General features: G+C 45.8%; 1 protein-coding gene across 1 annotated transcript in view; it reads right to left on the bottom strand.

Annotated features, from left to right (window-relative positions):
* Window positions 1-27721, bottom strand: part of NET1 (neuroepithelial cell transforming 1) — a 60170-nt gene that overhangs the window by 10996 nt on the left and 21453 nt on the right. Inside the window, exons 2-3 of the mRNA XM_077264461.1 lie at window positions 4509-4575; window positions 1792-1851 (exon numbers count right to left, since the gene is read on the bottom strand). Of these exons, the coding sequence (XP_077120576.1) occupies window positions 1792-1851; window positions 4509-4575 (127 nt within the window). The remainder of the gene's footprint in view (window positions 1-1791; window positions 1852-4508; window positions 4576-27721) is intronic.

Here is a 27721-nt window from a genome sequence, read left to right as displayed (position 1 = left end):
CCAGCCGGTCACTTCTGATCATAGCCTGCGAGAGAGCGCACTGTTACTGTGCATTAAAAAGAATATTGTTGTACAGTGACAATATCCTACTGAGCATACGTCAGAACTGACAACTAGGGTTGAGCGAAACGGATCGGTCATTTTCATAAGTCGCCGACTTTTGGCAAAGTCGGCGTCTCATGAAACCCGACCCGACCCCAGCGTGGGGTCGGCCATGCGGTACGCGATCTTGGCGCCAAAGTCGCGTTTTGAATGACGCCTTCCCCGCCATTTTTTCAGCCAATTAATTGTGGGCAGCGTGATGACATAGGTTCCGGCCCGGTTTCTGCGGCGTCATAGAGCCATATTACCGTTTGCGCTGCAGTGATTTCCGGAGTCAAATACAATATATGCACGGAGGAGAGGGAGAGAGAGGGAGAGAGAGAGAGAGAGAGAGAGAGAGAGAGAGAGAGAGAGAGAGAGAGAGAGAGAGAGAGAGAGAGAGAGAGAGAGAGAGAGAGAGAGAGAGAGAGAGAGAGAGAGAGAGAGAGAGAGAGAGAGAGAGGGAGGGAGGGAGGGAGAGGGAGAGGGAGAGGGAGAGGGAGAGGGAGAGGGAGAGGGAGAGGGAGAGGGAGAGGGAGAGGGAGAGGGAGAGGGAGAGGGAGAGGGAGAGAGAGAGAGAGAGAGAGATTTAAAAAAAAAAAAAAAATCTTCACTGGGTTTCGTGTTTCGGCCGAAACCCGAGTTTCCACTGTGGTCGGCCGATTTCACTCGACTCGACTTTTAAGACAGTCGGGTTTCACAAAACCCGACTCGACCCTAAAAAACTAAAGGTCGCTCAACCCTACTGACAACCGATGCATGCTCAGTAGAGTAGGGACTAGCCCAGCCACTGAAGCAAACATCACTGATGTTGCTTCATTTCAGGGTGGGGGCAGGGCCGGCAACCAAAAGGTAGTAGGTAAAAACAAACCCAAAAAAAAAAAAACCACGTAGTTTGATAGCGTAGTGAGAGAACGATAAGGATTTTTTAATTGAAGTATAATAAAATATATATATATATTAATTAGGTCATTAAATAGACAATAAGAATTAAATTAAATGTTAGTTTCAGACCACCCCTTTAAAGCCAGCTGTTTTTTCCCCCCATGTAAACAGATCCTCAGTCACATCTATGTCTCTTAACCGTATAATGACCAGGGAATTCCTTTTTTGTGCTCTTTGGGTTAAGCTGCAGGCTAATAGTGTTAGTAAGGTGCAGCATCCAGGAGAAAATGAACTCTCTCCGGAGCTGTCAAAGTCCCAGAGTATGCTTACAGCCACAGTTCTCAGAGCTGTGAGCAGCGACTATAACCGCACTGGTATGCCTGTATGACTGAAGGCAGGCAGCTACTGGGAGAAAAAGCTCATTTTCTCCCATGAGCGCCGTGCTTTCAGTATGTCAGTTGGTCACTTTTTCCTATTAACCCTATATCTGCGTGTTAATAGCATTATCAGACCTGACAGGTTGCCTTTAAAGCACAGCAATTATAAGCAGCATGCTAGCACTACTGCCTGCCTTGCAGTATGTTGCTCGTTGGATTTCCTCTAGTAACATTGACTGTAAGAAGCTGTAGAATATATATTCAAGCAACAGTAATAAATAACCCCGTTAACAGAACATAGCCACAATGTCAGACGGAGGGCATGGAGGGCAGGATGAATGTGACAATATGTACCATTACACTTCCTAGTGATGTTTGGACCATAACTAGGCACAAACAATTCAAGAAAATTCACTATTTTTGCACATTTTTTATTACTTCATGTTACCTTCAGATCAAAGCTACAAAGGCTGAAAGTGTCGTCATCCTTTTCTTTGCGCTTCCTCTTCTGAATGTAAAAAAAATAAAATATCAGTCAAAGTATCACTGAAAAACAGCAACTCAATAGTGCAAGGTTAAAACACTAGTTCTCTACAGCAGTCACACAGGCCCCAATGATATACTGTATAACAGGTCGCAAAGCACTGATGAACATCCACTCACACTATCACCCACCCATCATAACCTATAGGGTCACGCTATAGGTCAGTGAAAAATCAGGGAGCACATGGAGGGCATCATGCTCAATAACGGGCATCCGTCTGCTATCCGAAATTAACATTGTAATGCATAGGAGAAGCTTTGCCATTCTATTACACAATTTACAGTGCCTTGCGAAAGTATTCGGCCCCCTGGCACTTTTCAACCTTTTCCCACATATCATGCTTCAAACATAAAGATACCAGATGTAATTTTTTGGGGAAAAATCAACAACAAGTGGAACACAATTGTGAAGTTGAACGAAATTTATTGGTTATTTTAAATTTTTGCAGGAATTCAAAAACTGAAAAGTGGGGCGTGCAATATTATTCGGCCCCTTTAACTTAATACTTTGTTGCTCCACCTTTTGCTGCGATTACAGCTGCAATTTGCTTGGGGTATGTCTCTATCAGTTTTGTACATTGAGAGACTGAAATTCTGGCCCATTCTTCCTTGGCAAACAGCTCGCGCTCAGTGAGGTTTGATGGAGATCGTTTGTGAACAGCAGTTTTCAGCTCTTTCCACAGATTCTCAATTGGATTGAGGTCTGGACTTTGACTTGGCCATTCTAACACCTGGATACGTTTGGAATGGTTCACAAACATTGTAGATTTTGCTTTATGTTTGGGATCATTGTCTTGTTGGAAGACAAATCTCCGTCCCAGTCTCAGGTCTTTTGCAGACTCCAACAGGTGTTCTTCAAGAATGATCCCGTATTTGGCTCCATCCATCTTCCCATCAATTTTAACCATCTTCCCTGTCCCTGCAGAAGAAAAGCAGGACCAAACCATGATGCTGCCACCACCATGTTTGACAGTGGGGATGGTGTGTTCAGGGTAATGAGCTGTGTTGCCTTTACGCCAAACATATCGTTTGGCATTGTTGCCAAAATGTTTGATTTTGGTTTCATCTGACCAGAGCACCTTCTTCCACATGTTTGGTGTGTCTCCCAGGTGGCTTGTTGCAAACTTTAAACGACACTTTGTATGGATATCTTTGAGAAATGGCTTTCTTCTTGCCACTCTTCCATAAACGACTGATTGTTGTCCTATGGACAGACTGTCCCACCTCAGCTGTAGATCTCTGCAGTTCATCCACAGTGATCATGGGTCTCTTGGCTACATCTCTGAGCAGTCTTCTCCTTGCTTGAGATGAAAGTTTAGAGGGACGGCCAGGTCTTGGTAGATTTGCAGTGGTATGACACTCCTTCCATTTCAATATGATCGCTTGCACAGTGCTCCTTGGGATGTTTAAAGTTTTGGAAATCATTTTGTATCCAAATCAGGCTTTAAACTTCTCCACAACAGTATCACAGACCTGCCTGTTGTTCCTTGGTCTTCATGATGCTCTCTGTGCTTCAAACAGAACCCTGAGACTATCACAGAGCAGGTGCATTTATACGGAGACTTGATTACACACAGGTGGATTATATTTATCATCATTAGGCATTTAGGACAACATTGGGTCATTCAGAGATCCACAATGAACTTCTGGAGTGAGTTTGCTGCACTGAAAGTAAAGGGGACGAATAATATTGCATGCCCCACTTTTCAGTTTTTGAATTTCCACAAAAATTAACCAATAAATTTCGTTCAACTTCACAATTGTGTTCCACTTGTTGATTCTTCACCTAAAATTTACATTTGGTACCTTTATGTTTGAAGCATAATATGTGGGAAAAGGTTGAAAAGTTCCAGGGGGCCGAATACTTTTGCAAGGCACTGTATACACCAAAATTACTGATGGCAAGAAGTGATTAAAAGTGAGCCTTTTTTGGGCACAAAAAAAGTTGATAAGGCGGTGTTCATACACCGTGGCTTTTCCTACACAACTGCTTTAACCTTAGTTCTAGTTAGAAGTGACTTTGCAGAGTATCATGGCACTACGTAGCGGGCACTTCCACATAACATTATTAGTATTCTCCCTATCAATAGGAACAGATCACAATCAATTTTGTTAGGGAAATTTTATTGTGTAGTAATCTACTATAAAATAGCACGAGAAGTGTCACAGGGACAAAGAAAAAAGCAAGAAAAAAAAAAAAGGGAACAAAAGGTCCGATAGTTCTGAACTAGACAGGAGGAAAAAGATTAAAAAAAAAAAAAAAAACAGCCTTGCTGCTGCAGACAAACATCTGCAGATTCGTTATGGGGAAGAAAACGCTGGTAGACAACATCTGGATTAGGTTTGGGTATTTAAAAGAATAAAGTGAGTCACTCTTGATGAGCACCGTCTAGGACGAGGCTTTCAGCTACGGCGTACACATGTTTGCCATTATGACACACACTGAAAGAAAACCCTTTCCAGGCCAGATTTACATGTATACAAAGCATGCGATCTCAGCACATCGTCTGCAGCGACTGCCACTAGTGTCATTTACACGGTCGTTTACATACAACAGAGAATTCACCACAGAGATTAACGAATATACACACATTGCACACACAGATCTACATCAGTACTAACCAGTGTAAAATCCCATGGTGTGCTTGGAGTCAGAAAGGTGAAGGAGCTCCCTCTTTTGAGCGAATGGCTGGGAGAAGATACAAGAAAACAGCAGTTTAGTAGTAAGAAGTAATGCTGGGACTTAGCAGAGAACAAGGTTTAGCAATCTTCCACTTGAAAGTACTTCTCCGGGTGGATTAGCCATTTCCCACCTTCCTGTATAGGTTTTACTAATGAGAGACCCATTATTTACGGTCAGTGAAAAAATGGCACTTGTGTGTACATGGTGAACATGGCAGGCAGATTTCTGCGTCTGACCCATTACTCTGAATGGAGGTGGCAGAAACCCATGTACAAGCTGCAGACACAATCCCATCAAATATTTGTACAAAGTCCGCCACTTGTGAGCATAGCATTACGGTCATTACATTAGTGCTGGAGTTCATCCCCACCAGACAAACTGTAGGCCATATGTATACACATTGTGTGTTTGTTGTTTTTTTTTTGCTGCAGTTTATGCTTGTTTTAAGCTGCGTTTTACAGTACCAGCAAAAGCTGTGACATTTCAGAAATCTCATGCACACACATTTTTTTCTCCTAACTGATTTGGAAAACTGTTGCACTTTTGAAAACTGCAGCTTGTCACTTCCATCAGGCTATGTGCACACGTTCAGGAAAGTGTGCAGAATTTTCCTGCGCAAATCCAGACTTTTTCCGCAGGAAATCCACATGCGTTTTTATCGCGGGTTTGGGGGTTTTTTTTCAGATTTTTTCGCATTTTTTTTTTTCCGGAGTTTCCCAATGCAATAATATAGCGGCAAAAGCACGAAAAACCCCCCCGCAAAATTAATGAACATGCTGCATTTTTTACCGGAAAAAAACGCAGCATGTGCACAAAAATTGCGGAATGCATTAAAAATGATGGGATGCTTATGTATGTTTTTTTAACGTTTTTTCCGCAGAAAACGGCCGAAAAAATGTGAAAAATCCTGAACGTGTGCACATAGCCGCAGTGTTTTTTCAACCATAGAAAGTAATGAGTAAGTGCAAAAACACAGGGATCAGGTTTTGCTGCGTTTTTGGTGCAGAAAACTCCGGATTTTGGGGGAGCCACTAAACTTTATCAGAATGTACAAGAGACAACAAAAACGCAACATGTGAACACTGCCTTACTGGGGCAGCCCCTCATTGTTCCTAGAGCAAGTGGAGGCCAGGAGCAAGGCTGACAGCAGGACACTGGAACGTTTCATGGATAAAGTGTGTTACTAACAATCTGTTACATTTTATACACAATAGAAAATGTACATTTCTAATACGGCTACTTTCACACTAGCGTCGGACGACACACGACGAATTGCGTCGTTGCGACGTACCGACGCTAGCAGTGAAAGCGCCGCACAACGGGGGCAGCGGATGCTGTTTTTCAACGCATCCGCTGCCCCATTGTGAGGTGCGGGGAGGCAGGGGCGAATTTCCGGCCGCGCATGCGCGGTCGGAAAAGACGGGAACGACGCACCAAAAAACGTTACAAGCAACGTTTTTGGTGGCGACGGTCCGACGCAACCGTCGCACAACGGTTGCGACGTGTGGCAATGCGTCGCTAATGTAAGTCAATGGAGAAAAAACGCATCCTGCAAGCACTTTTGCAGGATGCGTTTTTTCTACAAAACGACACATAGCGACGTGCAGTGCACGACGCTAGTGTGAAAGTAGCCTAAGCAGTCCTCCTTTTACATTTTTATTGTATACTCTGGAAGATAGGAAAGTTTATAAATTGGAACCCTTAAGAAAATGATAGTATTTATTACAGTACTTCATTGCTATGGCACCCCTTGGTGTTCTGTTGATTTGAACTCTGTGAAATGAGCGTGAGTTGAGCATGTGCGCTGCACCTTCCCTTTCTAGCAAGGATGAAGCTGCCCTGTTCTGTAAATCGGTCAGTGGACGGACCCCCACTGATCAATAAGTCATCACCCATCCTGCGGATCGTTGATCAAGGGGTTGTCCAGTGAAAACAAGTTAATAATCTGCACCGATCATTATTATTTAGCAGCTACCAAAAACACACAAAGTGGGGGAGATTTATAAAGTATGGCATAGTCTTACTAAATCAGAAATGTCTTATGCCAGAGTGGATGTTCCTTAAGAAGCGCATGCCTTGTAATAAATCAGGTGCATTCGACAAACACCGATCTGCTCTAGCCATGGGCTGCTGGAGATTTGCCATTTTTTTGGAAAAATTATAGTACTTTTGCCACGTCACGTGCAGTGCCATCCATTTGTTTTCTCTCCCTATGTCATGAGAGGAGGAGAAAATAAAACTTGCAAATTATGCCATACATACGGGCAAGCGCTATATTTTGCAGATTTTATTTTTGTAACACACCAGTGTCTGGTATAAATGCCGTAATAAATGTCCTAGTTTATGACTACTATGGGGTGCATCTTGGCTAATAGGCACTTGGATGCCATGACTTCGTCCTGTAGGCACATAACTGGCACGGTCGTGGCTGTATACGGCTCACAGAAGGGCACATAACTGTGAACGTCTTGCACGCTCTCTATTAAGTAAAGGCACAACCTTTTGTCTTATGTTTGTTTTTAACTTGTGTTACAGTTTCAATAGCATCCCCTGGCGGAATTGCAAGTAACTTTATTCTATAAGGGTATGTTCACATGGCGCTTTTTTTGCTGCATTTTTGCCTTGATAACACGTATTTTATTGTCGCAACCAAGTAAAAGTGATTTCTGAAATCTCATGCACATGTTGCTTATTTTTTCCTTGCAGATTTGAAGAACTGTGTCAATTTTTTCACTTTTTTTTTTTTTTTTTTTTTTTACATATTCTAATGAATGCGAAAAACAACATGAGAAAATGCACCAAAAACATTTTTTCTGCAGCGTTTTTTTCCTGCCAAGAGACATTTTTATCTAGAAATGTGGGCATCCCATAAGTCCTGTGTAACTGCAACAGAATCTGTCACAACACAAAAGTATTCTGCGCCAACCAAATACTGATTACAGTGAAACACTGCCATCTAGTGTCAAACAAAATTACTACATCATGTAATGGGAAATCAATCACCTAAAAAAAAATTGCCAAAATAAATTAGAATGGCTATTATGAACTGAACCAAAGTGATAACCAACTGTCCAGTATGAACAAAAAGATCAACAATGAGTGAGCGTTTGTTTCCGTATTCATCTTCAACAATCGTGGGACCCTATCAGCAGTCAGCATATTCATTAGGCGTTTCCACTAAACTACAATGTCAGGCCCAGTAAGATGCTATACGAGTGTGAGTGTGAGTGCGTGTGCGTATGAATATAATATATAATATATATATATATATATATAGTAGGGGTTTCACTCACTCAGGTGCGACGGGTGACACTTAGGAGGCAGGTTCCAACAAAAGACAAAAGTTCAAAGGTTTATTGCTTCATAAACCAGTTAGCATAAACAGAAAAACAAATAGCCTTTAACTCAGGCAAAAGGGAAAAAACAACTGTCCATTCCTTCAGGCTCAGACCTGGAGCCTTAAAGGGAACCTATCACCCCGTTTTTTAAAAATTAGATAAAAATAGTGTGAAATATGTAAAGCCCAGCTCTGCCCCTAAGTGCCTTTTTGGTGCCTTTACACCCCCGTTAGGCTGCCGAAATACCTTTGTGAAGTGGCCGTTTTGTCCTGTCACTCAAGTTGGTCAGGTCGGATGGGCGTGGTCACAGCGCTGTTTCTCCCCCAGATCAGGCTCATCATTACGTTGGTGGCGTAGTGGTGTGCGCATGTCCAAAGAGAAGATCCACTGCCCAGGAGATTCAAAACAGCGCGGTCTACGCTATTCGCCGTTTACCGGTGGGCGCGGCCATCTTTCCTGTGGCCGCGCGTGCGCAGATGGAGCGCTCTGCTGCCCGGGGCTTCAGGAAAATGGCCGCGGGATTCCGCGCGTGCGCAGATGGAGATCGCGGCGGCCATTTTCCTGAAGCCCCGGGCAGCAGAGCGCTCCATCTGCGCACGCGCGGCCACAGGAAAGATGGCCGCGCCCACCGGTAAACGGCAAATAGCGTAGACCGCGCTGTTTTGAATCTCCTGGGCAGTGGATCTTCTCTTTGGACATGCGCACACCACTACGCCACCAACGTAATGATGAGCCTGATCTGGGGGAGAAACAGCGCTGTGACCACGCCCATCCGACCTGACCAACTTGAGTGACAGGACAAAACGGCCACTTCACAAAGGTATTTCGGCAGCCTAACGGGGGTGTAAAGGCACCAAAAAGGCACTTATGTAAAGCCCAGCTCTGCCCCTATTTCACACTATTTTTATCTAATCTTTAAAAAACGGGGTGATAGGTTCCCTTTAACACCCTCTGGAGGCTAGCACCTCCACACATATCCACTGTGTTAAGCATTAGCCTGTCTTATATAGAGCTAACCACACCCAGTAACCCATCACATGATTAGCCATGTGGTCTGACATCACCACAGGTCCCGAAACACACATATATACATGGTTATGTGCAACAAAGAAATACTCCGGGCTACATTACAGCAACAAGCCACCTATGCGACACATATCTCCCGTCGACTACACATCCTTTAGCCATGCTACATACCTCCCCCCTCTGCCTAAAGCCGTGGGGCTTGGCACTTTCCCCCACTAAACAAGGGATTCTTGATAGGGCATCCGCTTTACCGTGCAGCTTTCCGGCCCTATGTTCCACATGGAAACTGAAGTCCTGCAAGGCTAAGAACCAACGGGTGACCCTAGCATTTCTACCTTTTGTTTCCCTCATCCAACTAAGTGGGGCATGGTCAGATATTAGTCTGAATTTACGACCCAGCAGATAGTACCGTAACGTGTCCACCACCCACTTTATGGCCAAACACTCTTTTTCTACGACTGAGTAGTTCTTCTCAGATGAGGACAGCTTTCTACTCAGATAGAGAACAGGATGCTCCTCCCCATGTAGCTCTTGGGAAAGGACTGCTCCTACCCCAATATCTGAGGCATCTGTCTGACGAATAAATTCTTTCTTGAAGTCCGGGGCCATCAGAACGGGCTGCTTACATAGAGCCCCTTTCAACTCTTGGAAAGCTGACTGTCTCTTCGGACCATTTAACTATCACCGATTTTGTCCCCTTTAGTAGATCAGTCAGAGGCGCAGCCACTGTGGCGAAGTTCGGGATGAACCTCCTGTAATATCCCACGATTCCCAGAAAGGTTTTAACTTGCTTTTTGGAGAGTGGTTTCGGCCATGTTTGGATTGCCTCCACTTTCCTGATTTGGGGCTTTATTTCTCCACGACCCACTATATAGCCTAGGTATTTAGCTTCTTCCTTACCCAAGGCACACTTCTTCGGGTTTATTGTAAACCCCGCCTCTCTTAGAGCATCAAACACCGCTTGGACTTTCTCCAGATGACTCTCCCAGTCCGGGCTAAAGATGACGATATCATCTAAGTACGCAGCAGCGTAGGCCTTATGGGGTGCAAGGACTCTATCCATAGCCCTCTGGAAGGTCGCCGGAGCTCCCTGTAGGCCAAACGGCATCCGGACATACTGGAAGCATCCATCAGGTGTCGAAAAGGCCGTCTTCTCCTTGGCTTCCTGTGCCATGGGGATCTGCCAATACCCCTTTGTCAAATCCAAGGTGGATATACACTCACTGGCCACTTTATTAGGTACACCTGTCCAACTTCTTGTTAACACTTAATTTCTAATCAGCCAATCACATGGCGGCAACTCAGTGCATTTAGGCATGTAGACATGGTCAAGACAATCTCCTGCAGTTCAAACCGAGCATCAGTATGGGGAAGAAAGGTGATTTGAGTGCCTTTGAACGTGGCATGGTTGTTGGTGCCAGAAGGGCTGGTCTGAGTATTTCAGAAACTGCTGATCTACTGGGATTTTCACGCACAACCATCTCTAGGGTTTACAGAGAATGGTCCGAAAAAGAAAAAAAATCCAGTGAGCGGCAGTTCTGTGGGCGGAAATGCCTTGTTGATGCCAGAGGTCAGAGGAGAATGGGCAGACTGGTTCGAGCTGATAGAAAGGCAACAGTGACTCAAATCGCCACCCGTTACAACCAAGGTAGGCCTAAGAGCATCTCTGAACGCACAGTGCGTCGAACTTTGAGGCAGATGGGCTAAAGCAGCAGAAGACCACACCGGGTACCACTCCTTTCAGCTAAGAACAGGAAACTGAGGCTACAATTTGTACAAGCTCATCGAAATTGGACAGTAGAAGATTGGAAAAACGTTGCTTGGTCTGATGAGTCTCGATTTCTGCTGCGACATTCGGATGGTAGGGTCAGAATTTGGCGTAAACAACATGAAAGCATGGATCCATCCTGCCTTGTATGGAGCATCTTTGGGATGTGCAGCCGACAAATCTGCGGCAACTGTGTGATGCCATCATGTCAATATGGACCAAAATCTCTGAGGAATGCTTCCAGCACCTTGTTGAATCTATGCCACGAAGAATTGAGGCAGTTCTGAAGGCAAAAGGGGGTCCAACCCGTTACTAGCATGGTGTACCTAATAAAGTGGCCGGTGAGTGTATATCTGGCGTGCCCAAGCCTTTCGATGAGCTCATCAACGCGGGGCATGGGATAAGCGTCAAACTTGGAGACCTCATTCAACTTCCGATAGTCGTTGCAAAACCTCCACTCTCCATCAGGTTTTGGGACCAGGACAATTGGGCTCGACCAACCGCTCTTGGATTCCTCAATGACTCCAAGCTTCAACATACGCTCCACTTCCTTGGAGATAACTTCTCGACGAGCCTCAGGAATACGATAGGGCTTCACATTCACCCGCACATGTGGCTCTGTTAGGACCTCGTGCTCTATGACCCTCGTGTGTCCTGGCAACTCTGAAAACAGGTCCCTGTTTTTCTGGAGTAACTCCCGGCACTGCTGTTTCTGGGTCTTCGATAGCGTCTCCGCTATAGTAACCGCTCCAACCTCACCTTCTGGGTTGCTTAACAACGATGGAGTTACTGTCGGCTCTCTATCTTGCCACGGCTTGATGAGGTTGACATGGTATACTTGGAATGGTTTCCGTCTTCCTGGTTGGTGAATTTTATAATTTACTTCACCAAGTTTCTCGACAACCTCGTATGGCCCTTGCCATTTGGCCAAGAACTTGCTTTCCACCGTCGGAACTAACACAAGAACTCGGTCTCCCGGATTGAACTGCCTCACTCTTGCAGACCGGTTGTAGACTCTGGCCTGAGCTTCTTGTGCCTGGAGGAGGTGTTCTTTCACGATAGGCATCACCTTTGCAATCCTCTGCTGCATCAGGGCCACATGCTCAATGACGCTTCTGTGGGGCGTGACTTCGGCTTCCCAGGTTTCCTTGGCTATATCCAGGAGTCCTCGCGGATGTCGGCCATATAGAAGCTCAAATGGTGAGAACCCTGTGGAGGCCTGTGGAACTTCACGAATGGAAAACATCAGATAGGGTAAGAGACAATCCCAGTCTCTACCGTCTTTCTCTATAGCTTTTCTCAGCATGCTCTTCAGTGTCTTGTTAAATGTCTCAACAAGGCCATCTGACTGGGGATGGTACACCGAGGTCCTCAACTGGGAGATTTTTAGGGCTTTGCATAACTCCCTCATCACCTTGCTCATGAAAGGTGTCCCCTGGTCAGTCAGGATCTCCTTCGGCAGACCTGTCCGGGAAAAGACATGGACCAACTCGCGGGCTATACTCTTCGAGGAAGAATTTCTCAAGGGAATTGCCTCAGGATAGCGTGTGGCATAGTCCAGGATGACTAATATATACTGATGGCCCCGGGCTGATTTAACTAAGGGACCAACCAAGTCCATGGCAATTCTCTCGAACGGCACCTCAATAATGGGCAGTGGCACAAGGGGGTTCCGGAAATGAGGAGTGGGAGCAGTTAGCTGACATGTAGGGCAGGACCTGCAAGAGTTCACTATTTCCCGGTGACACCCAGGCCAATAGAACCTCTGCACAACCCGTTCCTGCGTTTTTTCCACCCCTAGGTGTCCACCCAAGATGTGTGAATGGGCCATGTCCAACACCTTCCGTCTATTTGGACCCGGCACTACCAACTGCTCTACCAACTCCTCCCTTATTTTCGTGACCCGGTACAACAACTCCCCACTCATCAGAAAATGGGGAAATCTTGTGTCTGCCCCCGGCTCCCGTACCACCCCGTCAATAACTGTGACATTATTAAAGGCTTCCCTCAGAGTGGGGTCCCTATGTTGGGCAGTCCCAAAATTTTCACCGGTTACCTCTAACTCCATAATGTCAGATACAGGGGACACTTCCTCCTCATCCCCAACCAGAACACAAAAAGGAAACCTGTATGTCTCTGGGGGTGGCGACACCCTTCCAGGGTTCATTGGTTCCCTACTCTTGCTAGGGAGCTCAGAACCTTTTCCCCACAAATCCCAAAACAAACAGAAACCCCGGCCAATAATTATAGGGTGCAACAAGTACTGCACGACGCCGACTATGTGGGACTCAATGCCACATGCCATTTCAATGTCCACCCTGGCCAAAGGGTAGTCCTTTGCATCACCATGTATGCACCGCACTCTGACCTTCTTTCCCGGGAGCAGGTGGAGAGGAAAAGTGGCCCTCACCAGGGTCACTAGGCTCCCCGAGTCTAACAGTGCCGTGACTGCTCAACCGTTCACCTTTACGGGACACGCTTGAGGTCCCTTGTTGGGCGGAGAGTTCACACTGCAGGCAGGATACGCATAGTATGAACAACGGCGTCCCATGCTGCAGTCCATCTGCTCAGTGGTCTGGGAACAACGGGCAGCTATATGTCCTGGCCCGTGGCACCTCCAACAAATAATATCACCCGTAGGGACCTTGGGCACCACCTCCCCCGCCCTTTGTGACCTTGGACGCGCCACCCCTTTTTGGGACTCAGCAGCTTTTTGGGACCCCCAGTACGGCATGGGCTGCCTCCCAAAGGAGCCTTCCATCCCTTGGTATCTCTCGACCAGTCCGATCAATTCGTCGGCATTCTGGGGATCACCCTGGGCAACCCAAGTCTGTATGGACCTCGGGAGGGAATGCACAAACCGATCCATCATCACCCGTTCTACCATCTGTGCAGGCGTAGAGGACTCTGGCTGCAGCCATTTCTGGACCAGGTGTAACAGGTCAAACATTTGGGAGCGAGGCGGTTTGTCCCGGTGATAGGCCCAGCAGTGAACTCGCTGTGCCCTAACAGTCAGTGTCACCCCCAAACGTGCGACAACCTCGGCTTTCAATTTGTCATACTCCTTGGCATCCTGCAAGGTCAAATCATAGTATGCCTTCTGAGGTTCCCCCGTCAGGTAAGGAGCCAACACCTCTGCCCACTGCTCTGGCGGAAGTTTTTCCCTCTCAGCGACCCTCTCAAACACCGTCAGGAAGGCCTCAACATCATCCCCGGGAGTCATTTTCTGTAATGCGCGTCTTACCGTCTTCCGGACGTGGGTGTCAGCCAAACCTGGGGTTGGGGCGCTTGTCTTGCCCTGGATAGCGGTTGCCAGAAGCTGCATCTGCTGCCGTTGCTCCTGCTGGTTCTGTTGCATCTGCTGCCGTTGCTCCTGCTGGCTCTGCCGTTGCTCCTGCTGGCTCTGTTGTATCTGCTGCATCAACAGCCTGTTGGTCTCTTGCTGCTGTGACTGCAACTGGACCAAGTGTTTCAGCAGGTCCTCCATTTTCCCCGGCAATGCTTGCTGGCTTACAGCCGACTTGACCCAGGACATTCAAAAATAGACTTACATCTCCGTAAAACAAAAGACGTGCGCACTGTTCAGCCTGAGCTTCCTGTTTCACCTCCCTTCGGCTTAGGAACGTTTCACTACCACTACGGACCAAGGGTGCTCATACAGAAAAAAAGCTAATCCACATGAATCCATAGAAGAAAAGAGAGAGCACTCACCGTCCGTGTGTTCAAGTCCGGTCTTTATTAAAGTGGCTTTACGATAAAAAACAGAGCATGGCAGGGAGATGCAGTGGAGGGACCTCCACTGCATCTCCCTGCCATGCTCTGTTTTTTATCGTAAAGCCACTTTAATAAAGACCGGACTTGAACACACGGACGGTGAGTGCTCTCTCTTTTCTTCTATGGATTCATGAGACTTACGTCTCCACTGGGAACGCTGCCCGCACGTCTACCACCAATTGTAGGGGTTTCACTCACTCAGGTGCGACGGCTGACACTTAGGAGGCAGGTTCCAACAAAAGTTCAAAGGTTTATTGCTTCATAAACCAGTTAGCATAAACAGAAAAACAAAATAGCCTTTAACTCAGGCAAAAGGGAAAAAACAACTGTCCATTCCTTCAGGCTCAGACCTGGAGCCTTAACACCCTCTGGAGACTAGCACCTCCACACATATCCACTGTGTTAAGCATTAGCCTGTCTTATATAGAGCTAACCACACCCAGTAACCCATCACATGATTAGCCATGTGGTCTGACATCACCACAGGTCCTGAAACACATATATACATGGTTATGTGCAACAAAGAAATACTCCAGGCTACATTACAGCAACTAGCCACCTATGCGACATATCTCCCGTCGACTACACACCCTTTAGCCATGCTACTATATATATATATAAAATATATCTCGAGAGAGTATAAGCCAAGATTTTCAGCCCACTTTTTTGGGCTGAAAGTCCCCCTCTCGGCTTATACTCGAGTCATTCCCAGGGGTCGGCAGGGGAGGGGGAGCTGGGGCTGTCTAATTATACTCACCTGCTCCTGGTGCGGTCCCTGCTTCCCAGCGCTGCAGTTTCATCCTGTAGTGAGCGGTCACATGGTACCGCTCATTACAGTAATGAATATGCGGCTCCACATCCCATTGGGGTGGAGAAGCATATTCATTACTGTAATGAGCGGTAACGGTGACCGCTCACTACAGGAAGAAAATGAGGCGCCGGGGAACAGACGTGCAGCGACGGTGCCAGGAGCAGGTGACTATGACGGGGGCAGTGCGCGATATTCACCTGCTCCTCGTTCCACTGTCGGTGCCGCTGTGTCTTCCGCAGTGACGCTTAGGTCAGAGGGCGCGGTGACGCGATTAGTGCGCGCCGCCCTCTTCCTGAACGTCGGTGGAGAGGATGGGAAGACACAGCGGTGGTCAGCGGTGGAACGGGGAGCAGGCGACTATAGCAAGTGCCGGGGGCCGGAGAGGTGAGTATGTGATTTTTTTTTTATTATTTTAATCGCAGCAACAGCATATGGGGCAAATATCTGTATGGAGCATCTTATGTGGCCATGTGCAGCGTTATATGGGGGCAAATATCTGTATGGGGCATCTTATGTTGCCATGTGCAGCATGATATGGGGGCAAATATCTGTATGGAGCATCTTATGTGGCCATGTGCAGCATGATATGGGGGCAAATATCTGTAAGGGGCATCTGTATGGGGCCATGTGCAGCAATATATGGGGCCATGTGCAGCATGATATGGGCAAATGTCTGTATGGAGCATCTTATGGGGTCATAATCAGCATTTGTGCAGCATTATATGGGGCATATTTTAATATGGAGCATCTTATGGAGCCCATCAAGCTGTATGGAGCATTATATGGGGCTCCTGATTCAAAATGGATATTCAAAACTTAAACTACTGATGTCTCAATTAATTTTACTTTTATTGGTATCTATTTTTATTTTAGAAATTTACCAGCAGCTGCTGCATTTACCACCCTAGGCTTATACTCGAGTCATTAAGTTTTCCCATTTTTTTGTGGCAAAATTAAGGGGGGGGGGGGGCGGCTTATACTCGAGTATATACGATATACACTCACCGGCCACTTTATTAGGTACACCATGCTAGTAACGGGTTGGACCCCCTTTTGCCTTCAGAACTGCCTCAATTCTTCGTGGCATAGATTCAACAAGGTGCTGGAAGCATTCCTCAGAGATTTTGGTCCATATTGACATGATGGCATCACACAGTTGCCGCAGATTTGTCGGCTGCACATCCCAAAGATGCTCCATACAAGGCAGGATGGATCCATGCTTTCATGTTGTTTACGCCAAATTCTGACCCTACCATCCGAATGTCGCAGCAGAAATCGAGACTCATCAGACCAAGCAACGTTTTTCCAATCTTCTACTGTCCAATTTCGATGAGCTTGTACAAATTGTAGCCTCAGTTTCCTGTTCTTAGCTGAAAGGAGTGGTACCCGGTGTGGTCTTCTGCTGCTGTAGCCCATCTGCCTCAAAGTTCGACGCACTGTGCGTTCAGAGATGCTCTTAGGCCTACCTTGGTTGTAACGGGTGGCGATTTGAGTCACTGTTGCCTTTCTATCAGCTCGAACCAGTCTGCCCATTCTCCTCTGACCTCTGGCATCAACAAGGCATTTCCGCCCACAGAACTGCCGCTCACTGGATTTTTTTTCTTTTTCGGACCATTCTCTGTAAACCCTAGAGATGGTTGTGCGTGAAAATCCCAGTAGATCAGCAGTTTCTGAAATACTCAGACCAGCCCTTCTGGCACCAACAACCATGCCACGTTCAAAGGCACTCAAATCACCTTTCTTCCCCATACTGATGCTCGGTTTGAACTGCAGGAGATTGTCTTGACCATGTCTACATGCCTAAATGCACTGAGTTGCCGCCATGTGATTGGCTGATTAGAAATTAAGTGTTAACAAGAAGTTGGACAGGTGTACCTAATAAAGTGGCCGGTGAGTGTATATATAATATATAAAAATTATGCCCAGACTGGCATATCATGCACATCAACAAGACATCACTTGTCCTGCTTCTTTATATTTAAAAAAAAAAAAAAAAAGTTGTCAAGCTCTAAAACATTTTTTTTCTTCTCAAAGGGGGTTGTCTGGTCTTCTGATAAGACTGCAGTCACTCTACGCAACTGCAGACTTCTGAATTTCTGTGCAAGGCATCGGGATTCTCCAGTATTGCTGGTGTGAACGGGCGGCCATGTGAGGTTTGCATATTTCTGGCCTAATTCCGACTAGACGTACTCAGCCGCTCTCAATATAAGTGGTAGAGAGACTGAGCGTCTAATCAGCATGTGACCGCAGGCTTTCAGAAGACCGAACAACCACTTTAAATGCGTGTATTTTTTATAAAAATTCACTCATTTCTGGTTCATATAACATTTTGCAACATTTGCTTTTACGGCTCTTTGTTTTCCTGCACACTCAACTTTGATATGGTCTGTGGTCAGAAATAAGCTGAGGGGAGGTTAAAAAAGACAGATAAGATTTACAAACTCTCCTACCAGAATCAGATCACTGATGGGTTCCCAGTTAACTCATTCTACCGCTTGCAAGAGACAGTGCAACACAAAGGCTTCAAAAGGAAAACAGGTTTAATGACCCCAGTTGCAAAAAACGGTAATTAGTCTTACCGGTAATTGTATTTCCAGGAATCCATCCTGACAGCACCATTGGAGGACGTCCTTCTTACCCTCAGTGGGACAGGAACAACAAGCCATTAAAAGGACCCTCCCCACTCCACCCACCAGTGATTTTCTAAGTACCACATCTGGATGGATGCAAAGAGAGAGTTTATTAACAGTCATATACCAATGTTACATCACATTAGTCAATAGTATAAACTTGCAGTGGGAGGGAACTAGTAGTGCTGTCAGGATGGATTCCTGGAAATACAATTACCGGTAAGACTAATTACCGTTTTCCAGTTCACCATCCTGACAGCACCATTGGAGAAATACCAAAGGATGTTAAACTAGGGTGGGACTACTGCATGTAATACTTTTCTACCAAAAGCTAACTGATCTGATGAGACATCTAATTTATAGTGTCTAGCAAAGGTAGAAAGACTAGTCCAAGTCGCCGCCCTACAGATTTGCTCAGCTGAGGCCCCCCCTTCCCCCTTCTCCGCCCATGATGTAGAGATAGCTCAGGTTGAATGGGCTCTAAGAATATCTGGGGGGATCTTTCCCTTGGTCTGTATATGCTAAGTTTATCATGGTTTTGATCCACCTAGCAATGGTTGATCTTGCTGCCTTGCAACCTCTATTTGGACCCCCGTACTGTATGAACAAGTTAGTATCTCGTCTCCAACCTTTCGTCGCCCCCAGGTATTTTAGAACAGTCTCCCTAACGTCAAGGTTATGGTAGACCCCTTCCTTTGTGTTTCTAGGGTGTTGGCAGAATGAGGGAAGGATTATCTCCTGATTTATATTCGTTGAGGACACTACCTTGGGGAGGAAGGCTGGGTTAAGGGTACCGTTACACTAAACGATTTACCAACAATCACGACCAGCGATACGACCTGACCGTGATCGTTGGTAAGTCGTTGTGTGGTCGCTAGAGAGCTGTCGCACAGACAGCTCTCCAGCGACCAACGATGCCGAAGTCCCCGGGTAACCAGGGTAAACATCGGGTTACTAAGCGCAGGGCCGCGCTTAGTAACCCGATGTTTACCCTGGTTACCATTGTAAATGTAAAAAAAAAAAAAAAAAAAATCTACATACTCACATTCCGGTGTCTGTCACGTCAATCGCCGTCAGCTTCCCGCACTGACTGTGTCAGTGCCGGCCGTAAAGCACTGCTTTTACTTTACGGCCGGCGCTCACAGTCAGTGCGGGAAGCTGACGGCGAGGGACGTGACAGACACCGGAATGTGAGTATGTAGTGGTGTTTTTTTTTACATTTACAATGGTAACCAGGGTAAACATCGGGTTACTAAGCGCAGGGCCGCGCTTAGTAACCCGATGTTTACCCTGGTTACAAGCGAACACATCGCTGGATCGGCGTCACACACACCGATCCAGCGATGACAGCGGGTGATCCAGCGTCGAAAGAAAATTTCAAACGATCTGCTACGAAGTACGATTCTCAGCGGGGTCCCTGATCGCAGTAGCGTGTCAGACACAGCGAGATCGTAAGGATATCGCTGGAACGTCACAGATCGTGCCGTCGTAGCGACCAAAGTCCCACTGTGAGATGGTACCCCAAGTCTTAAGACTATCCTGTCGTCAAAGATCTGAAGATATGGGTCCTGAGTGGAAAGAGCCTGCATCTCCCCCAATCTTTTAGCTGACGTGATGGCAATCAGAAAGGCAGTTTTAAAGGAGAGATTGGCTATGCCCATATCTTCTGATAACAAGTACGGGGTTTTACACAGGGCATTAAGGACCAGGTTTAGGTCCCAAGGAGGAGTTGATTTTCTCACAAGTGGTCTCATTCTCTGCGTGGCCCTGGAAAATCTTGCTATCCAAGGATGGGAGGCTAGTAATAGTAGTATCAAAAAAGACACTAAGCGCTGCAATCTGTACTTTTAAAGTACTAGGCCGGAGGCCCTTCTCAAAACCAAGTTGCAGGAAGTCGAGGATTCTGGGAATGTCAGGTTTTGAAGTATCCACAGAAACCTCTCCCAGAAAGGAACAATACCGCTTCCAGATTTTGTTATAAATCGCTGAAGTCACCGGCTTTCTGCTTGCCTGGAGTGTGGTAATGACTTCTTCTGACAGGCCTCTGGAACTTAGGGTTCGCCGTTCAGGATCCAAGCAGACAGGTGAAGAGAGTCTGGGTCTTCGTGGAACACCGGCCCCTGTAGTAGAAGGTCCTGCCTGTTCGGTAATAAGATTGGTCTCTTTGTTGACATTCTGGATAGTAGAGAGAACCAGCTCCTTTTTGGCCAAAAAGGAACCACCAGGACTACAGTTGCTCTCTCGTCTCGTATCTTCCTGAGTGTCTTCGGTATCAGAGGAAGAGGCGGAAATGCGTACAGGAGACCTTCTCCCCAATACTGAGACAAGGCGTCTACTGCTGTGGCTCCGTCTAGAGGATTGAGAGAAAAAAATGCTCTGGTCTTTGTATTTGACCTGGTGGCAAAAAGGTCCACCTGAGGTGTTCCCCACTTCTGGCAGACTGCTGAATATTTCTGGGTTCAGTTCCCATTCTCTGGGATGTACAGACGTTCTGCTCAAGAAGTCTGCTACTTGATTCTTGGCGCCCATCTGAAAATTTGGTCTGCTAGGTGTTGCAGCGGTGGATGTTTCGGACCTCCTTGGTGTCTTAGAAATGCCACTTCTGTGACATTGTCAGACAGTATCCTTACGTGTCTGCCCCTGACCTGTGACTGGGCCTGGTATAACACCTTCCAGATCGCATACAGCTCCCTGAAGTTTGACGACCTTGCGGCAAACTGGGGAGTCCATTCTCCCTGGTAGTATGTCCTTTCTATATGACCGCCCCATCCGAATTCACTGGCGTCTGTGGTAATGGTAACACAGGGATCGAGGATCCAAGGAACTCCCTCTTAGGTTTTTCGGTGTGGTCCATCAAGTTGGGGATCTCTTTACTGATGGAGACACAATCATCTTGTCTAGGGAACTCTGTTTCCCGTTCAAGATTTCAAAACCTCTCTCTGTAATCCCCGTGAGTGGAATTGGCTCCATTTCACACAGGGTATGCATGCCGTCATAAAGCCCAGAATCCTCCTTGCCTCTCTTATGGAGGGGGTACTCCTCCTGAATTGATGTATGTGCCTGATCAAGGCCTCCTGTCTGTCTTCTGGTAAAAAAGATGTTCTGACGTTGGAGTCTAATATGACCCCCAAAAATTTAATTCTGGAATTTGGGACCAGGCAAGATTTCTTCCAATTCACAATCCACCCCAGGTCCTGTAGGATGGAAAGTGAAGCTGCAGTCTATTTTGAGAAGTTTCTCTGATCTCGCCATTATCAGAAAGTCGTCCAGATATGGCACTATGGTCACATTCTGGTTCCTTAGATAGGCCACAACTTCTGACATTAGTTTGGTGAATATTCTGGGCGCCGAAGCAAGCCTGAAGGGGAGACATCTGAACTGGAAGTGATACATTATTCCCTTGTTCATTAGGGCAAATCTCAGAAACTTTTGGTAGGCAGTGTGTATTGGGACATGGTAGTATGCATTGCTTAGATCTAAGGTACACATCACCATGTCCTTGTCTATGAGAGGTGTTGTGGACTTTATAGATTCCATCCTGAATCTTTTGTACCGGACCCACCTGTTTAGGGGTTTTAAATTCATGATCGTTCGGGAGTCCGACTTTTTTTTATTGAAAATAAGTGAGAGTAATGGCCCTTGCCTCTTTCTGAGATGGGTACTGGGATTATTGCGTCTAACTATCAACTCCTGGATGTTTGTCCACATAGAGGAGTCTGAGAGCGGACAGGGTCGGGTTACAACTAGTGTTGAGCGATACCTTACGATACTCAAAAGGTATCGGATGGGATCGGCCGATATCCAAAAAATATCAGATATCGCCGATACCGATACCCAATACCAATGCAAGTCAATAGGACACAAGTATGGGAAGCTATCCTGGATGGTTCCCAGGGTCTGAAGGAGAGGAAACTTTCCTTCAGGCCCTGTGATCCATATTCATGTAAAAAATAAAGACCCCTGGACCTTAGCGATGTAACCGGCAGCCTCCGTTCCTAAGAATGAGGAGTGAAGGACCTTCGATGACGTCGCGGCATGTGATTGGTCGCGTGACCGCTCATGTGACCGCTCACGCGACCAATCACAAGCCGCGACGCCATCGCAGGTCCTAAACTCACTGCATTCTTAGGAACGGAGGCTGCCGGTTACATCGCTAAGGTCCAGGGGCCGCCAGAGGGGTGAGTATATCCATATTTTTTTATTTTAATTCTTTATTTTTTACATGAATATGGATCCCAGGGCCTGAAGGAGAGTCTCCTCTCCTCCAGACCCTGGGAACCATACACTGGGAACTTCCGATTCCGATATCACAAAAATATCGGAACTCTGTATCGGAATTCCGATACAGCAAATATCGGCCGATACCCGATACTTGCGGTATCGGAATGCTCAACACTAGTTACAACTAATCTTTCTGGGGGACTGCTGGAGAACTCTAGCTTGTACCCCTGAGCAATTACCTGCAGAATCCAAGGATTTTGGGATACTTTCGGCCAACCCCCTATAAATTTTTGTAACCGACCACCCACCTTGATGTCATTTATTCGGCTTTCCTGCACCTGCACTTGGGAAGATGGAGTCTCTACCCTTTCCACCCTTGGGATAAGACCACCTCCCAGTCTTCCCTTTCCCCCTGTAGTCTGTCTTCTGACTAGGTCGGAATCTACAAAAGGGCTGGTACTTTTTTGTATTTTCCTCAGGGAACCCCTTCTTTTTATCAGAGGCTTTTTCTAAGATGTCATCTAGAATAGGCCCAAATACTTTATTCCCTGAGAATGGGATTCCGCACAATTTATTTTTTGATTGGATATCCCCCGACCAAGTCTTTAGCCAGATAGCTCTTCTATGTCGCGTTGGATAAGGACTCACTTCTGGAGGTGAAGCATACAGATTCTGCTGAAGCGTCTGCCATAAAGCCTGTTGCGAGCTTAAGTAACGGTAGAGATTTGAGAATAACATCTCTGGAAGTCTTAGCTTTGAGATGTTCCTCCAAATCATCTATCCATAGATGCATTGACCGGGCTACTGATGTTGCAGCTATATTGGCCCGTATTATTGCTGCGAAGGATTCCCAAGTTCTCCTGAGCAGTCCATCTGCTTTGCTATCCATTGGATCGTTTAAAGCGGAAAAGTCCTCAAATGGAATTGAGGTCTTCTTCACCACTTTTGCCAACGGAACATCAATCTTGGGAACTTTATCCCACACTTTAATGTCCTCTGGATTATAAGGCAAACGGAGTCTGAAATCTCTGGGAACTACTAGTCTCTTCTCCGCTTCCTGCCATTCTTCTAGAATCATGGAACGGATGTGATTGTTGACTGGAAAAACCTTTGTGACCTGGGCATGTAATCCGCCAAACATCTCATCCTGGATCGAGGTCTCCTCTGGTGTGTCCTGTAACTGCATGGTGTTACGAACTGCATGAAGAAGCTCATCTGTATCTGCCGGCGAGAAGAGATATCTCTTCCCTCTGCCCAATGATCCGTCTCTTTCCTCCTGGTCTGAATCCTCCGAAATCTCTCCTTCGGAAGAGGGACTAGACTCTCTTGGCCTTTTCCGTGATGTTTGCGGTTCCGACTGGCTTGTCTGGGGAAGATTCAAGCTTGAGATGGATGCCTGAACCTCTTGACGAATCATTGTCCTCATACTGGCTAATAATGCAGTCTGTTCATCACCCACAATTTTAGATGTGCACGACTTGCATAGTGGCTTCTGCCAATTTTCCGGAAATTTAGCAGCACATATCGGGCATTTATTTTTCCCTGATTTTTTCCTTTCGGATGCGGGGATAGGAGGCTCTGCCTAGGATAGATAGAAATACATAGATACACCTTGTAGATAGGGAAGTAGGGGGAGGGGTGAGCATTGTGGTATGGCTTAGAATAGCCTACTCACGTGCCCCTGAAGCTGGTCAGTCCCCTCAGGTCTGGCTGTTTCCTCCATAGTGAGAACAATTTACCATATAGCCGAGTGCTCCTTTTGTCAGGATGGCCGGCGGCATTCAGACCCCCATAAGACGTTTATATAGGATTTACCTGGTTGATCCTGCCCTCCTTACCGCCGCTGCCATTCTCCCACTCTGCCACCGGCGCCATCACTGCCGCGGCCGGAAGTGACGCGGCCGCTGGACCCGGAAGCCATGGAAGCTGATGGGGAACGCTGCGGCCGCATGCTGGAACCGGCCGCTGCTGGAAGCGGCCGCTGCACTCACCCCCCAGCAGAAAGCGCTCGGACCGAGAGCCCCCTGAGCGGAGGAGACGGACCCGACCCCAGGAGCAGCGCTGCACTGGGGAGGCTGAGGGACCCCCCATACCCCATAGCAGGTATCAGCCGCAGATATCTTGCAGCAGGGAAGGGAAAGGTTGGGCCCCCCGATCCCCACCATCTGCACAGCACCGTCGGAGGAAAAGCTTGCCATTCCTATCCACAGTGGGACAGGAAAAACACTGATGGGTGGAGTGGGAGGGTCCTTTTAACCGCTTGTTGTTCCTGTCCCGCTGAGGGTAAGAAGGACGTCCTCCAATGGTGCTGTCAGGATGGTGAACTGGAAATTATTTTTAGCCAAAAATACATGCATTTAAGAAAAAAAAAAAAATCAATTTATCTAAAAGCAATTTTTCATGCTATCCCCTCCCTCCAATCAGGCAACATTTTACTCACTTCTATACTGCCATTAATTACACAGAGCTTTACAGATACTGGTATCTGTCACATTGGGGACAGTCTCACACAGAGAGCAGCTTCTTTAGTAACTTCCACCAGAGACCATAAGGCCGCAACAAACCTGACGCAAAATTGCAAATATTGATATCAATTTTTCTATAGATTTGTTACTGCGGATTAAGTTTAAAAAAAAAAATCCAGTATACTTTGAGGGGGCAACAGTTAACCCCCTAGTGACCGAGCCAATTTTGACCTTAATGACCAAACTAAGTTTTACAATTCTGACCACTGTCACTATGAGGTTATAGCTCTGGAACGCTTCAACGGATTCCACCGATTCTGAAATTGATTTTTCATGACATATTGTACTTCACGTTAGTGGTAAAATTTCTTTGATATCACTTGCATTTATTTATGAAAAACACAAAAGGAAATTTGGGAAAAATTCAGAAAATGTTGCAATTTTCAAACTTTTAATTTTTGTGCCCTTAAATCAGAGAGTCGTGTCTCACAAAATAATAAATGACATTTCCCATGTGTCTATTTTACATCAGCACAATTCTGGAAACAATTTTTTTTTTTTTGTTAGGAGGTTATAAGGGTTCAAAGTTGACCAGCGATTTCTAATTTTCTTTAGGGACACCTCAGATTTGAAGTGACTTTGAAGGGTCAATATGACAAAAAAATACCCAAAAGTGACCCCATTCTAAAAACTGCACCCCTCAAGGTGCTCAAAACCACGTTCAAGAGGTTTATTAACCCTTCAGGTGGTTCATAAGAACTAAAGCAATGTGGAAGGAAAAAGTGAACATTTTACTTTTTTTCCCAAAAAAATTACTTTAGACCCAAACTTTTTTCTTTTCACAAGGGTAACAGGAGGAAATGGACCACAATATTTGTTGTGCCATTTCTCCTCAGTACGCCGATACCCCCTATGTGGGGGAAAGCCACTGTTTGGCACATGGCAGGGCTCAGAAGGGAGCACTGTGACTTTTTGAACGCAAAATTGGCTGGAATCGATGGAGGGCACCATGTCGCGTTTGGAGACCCACTGATGTACCTAAACACCTTCCAATTCTAACCCTAACCCCAACCGCAAAGAATGGAAAAAAATTAAAAAATTTTAAAATTTTATTATTTTTATCTAACTAAAGGGGTGATGACAAAGGTGAATTTCATTTACTATTTTTTTCTATTTTGATCGCTGTGATAGAGTCTATCACAGTGATCAAAATGAAACAATAGTAAAAATATCCTATTCTTGCCGGGTGATGCGCCTGCCATTTTCTTCCAGGAAGATGACGCGGGGGCCGTGGGACCCAATTTCTCTCTCCTCTCATATGCTAGATCATATCAGAGGAGACAGAAATGAATGGAAAAATCAAGACTTTTTTTTGTGATCACTGTTATTCAGTTAACAGCAATCATGTGACTGGGGACTGTAAAAACCGACCTGAATCGTGTTCCCCGGGGTCTCAGCTACCCCCAGGAGCTGAGACCCTGGAGATTTTCCAACACTGGGGGGGCGCTATACACTTATTTCTCCATTTCTCAGAGCCGTTTAAAAGTGGCGCTGAGGCAGCTCACACATAAGTCATGCCCAATTAATTAGACATAAAAATAATGGAGAAGCAGGTCTCCCTGACTTACGAGCATATCATGCGACAAGTATTGGAAATTGCATACTAGATCTTTTCCATAATAAGGCATCTAAACAGTGGCGATATTGAACACGAACTCTCCCCGAACTTATGCCAAGGGGTATTCTGCCTGCCATATAACATTAGCTTGAGGAAGATCAATATTTCTCCTACATTGTATACAACCCCTGGCAAAAATTATGGAATCACTGGCCTTGGAGGATGTTCATTCATTTGTTTAATTTTGTTGAAAAAAAAGCAGATCACAGACATGGCGCAAAACCAAAGTCATTTCAAATGGCAAATTTCTGGCTTTAAAGAAACACTAAGGTTATGTGCACACGTCAGGGTGGATAAAAATCAATGTTTTTTTTTTAAAAAAAATTCAAAAAAATCGGATTTTTTTTATTTAAATCGGATTTTTTTCAATAAACTGCTTTTTGAGGAAAATATTTTACCATCCAAAGGTTCTTCCATCATGAGATAAAGCTGAGTTGTTTAACTCAGTAGAATAAAGGCTGTATATGTGTAACATTCACAATGCCATGCTCTTCCAGAGGTTTCTGTAGGATTAGTGGGCAGTTTCTCTCCTATATTATCACAGACGCTCGCTTTACTTACGCAGTTCTCAAAACCGAATTTGACTCCGCAGAGGTCCCAGCCTCTTCTTCACGGCAAAAATGTTACAACATGAACAGAGTTGAGAAAAAGACCTTAATCCTATTGTTCTACAAACCTATGAATACAGAATCAACCCCTTCAGTGCCAAGTCCAAGAAGTTAGACAATATGTTTCTGATTGTTTGGAGTGGAATAGATCTGCACAACACAAGAAGAATGTGAATCTAAGTGTGAGGAGGAGGAAGGGCAAGCAGACAAGAAAATGAAAGTGAAACTGAGCACAATACTGCAGCATAGCGACAGACAAGTCTGGATCTGTTTGTGTGTACGATACGATCTGAGGTTTATTACATTCTTTCCTTATAATGGCAGCAGGCCGTAAAAGAGACCCAGTTTGGGAATATTTTAATGAAGCTCCTTCGCCTATCGGTAAGGCAGGCATGCGTGCAAAATGCAAACGATGCAACAAAGAGATGCAAGGCCTGGTGGCGCGAATGAGGCAACATCATGAGAAGTGCGGTGATGAAGATGACCAAAGAAACACTTCTGAACAGGCAGGATCTTCAGGTTGGTAAACATTTTTATTGAATCCTATTTCTAAAGACTGAACTGTCATGTGTGAGAAAAATTATATTTCTTATTATTACTGCATGTTACTGTCATTTGGTACAGTTATGAAGAAAAACAAATATTCCTTTTGGGGCAGGGGCAGTGATGTGTTGTGTACAATAAGCAGAAATTGTATAAACAATAAAATAACAGCATTGACTTTTTGTTTAGGGGAATTCATGGATTCTGGAAACTATCCACCTCCAAGATCACCATCATCCTGTTCTACAGTTTCAGAGTTATCCATCCAGGATAATGCTTCATTAGCAGCA

The sequence above is a fragment of the Ranitomeya variabilis genome, chromosome 5, assembly GCF_051348905.1.
Source record: "Ranitomeya variabilis isolate aRanVar5 chromosome 5, aRanVar5.hap1, whole genome shotgun sequence".
NCBI classification, from domain to species: Eukaryota; Metazoa; Chordata; class Amphibia; order Anura; family Dendrobatidae; genus Ranitomeya; species Ranitomeya variabilis.
This window is presented reverse-complemented; position numbering and strand designations above follow the sequence as displayed.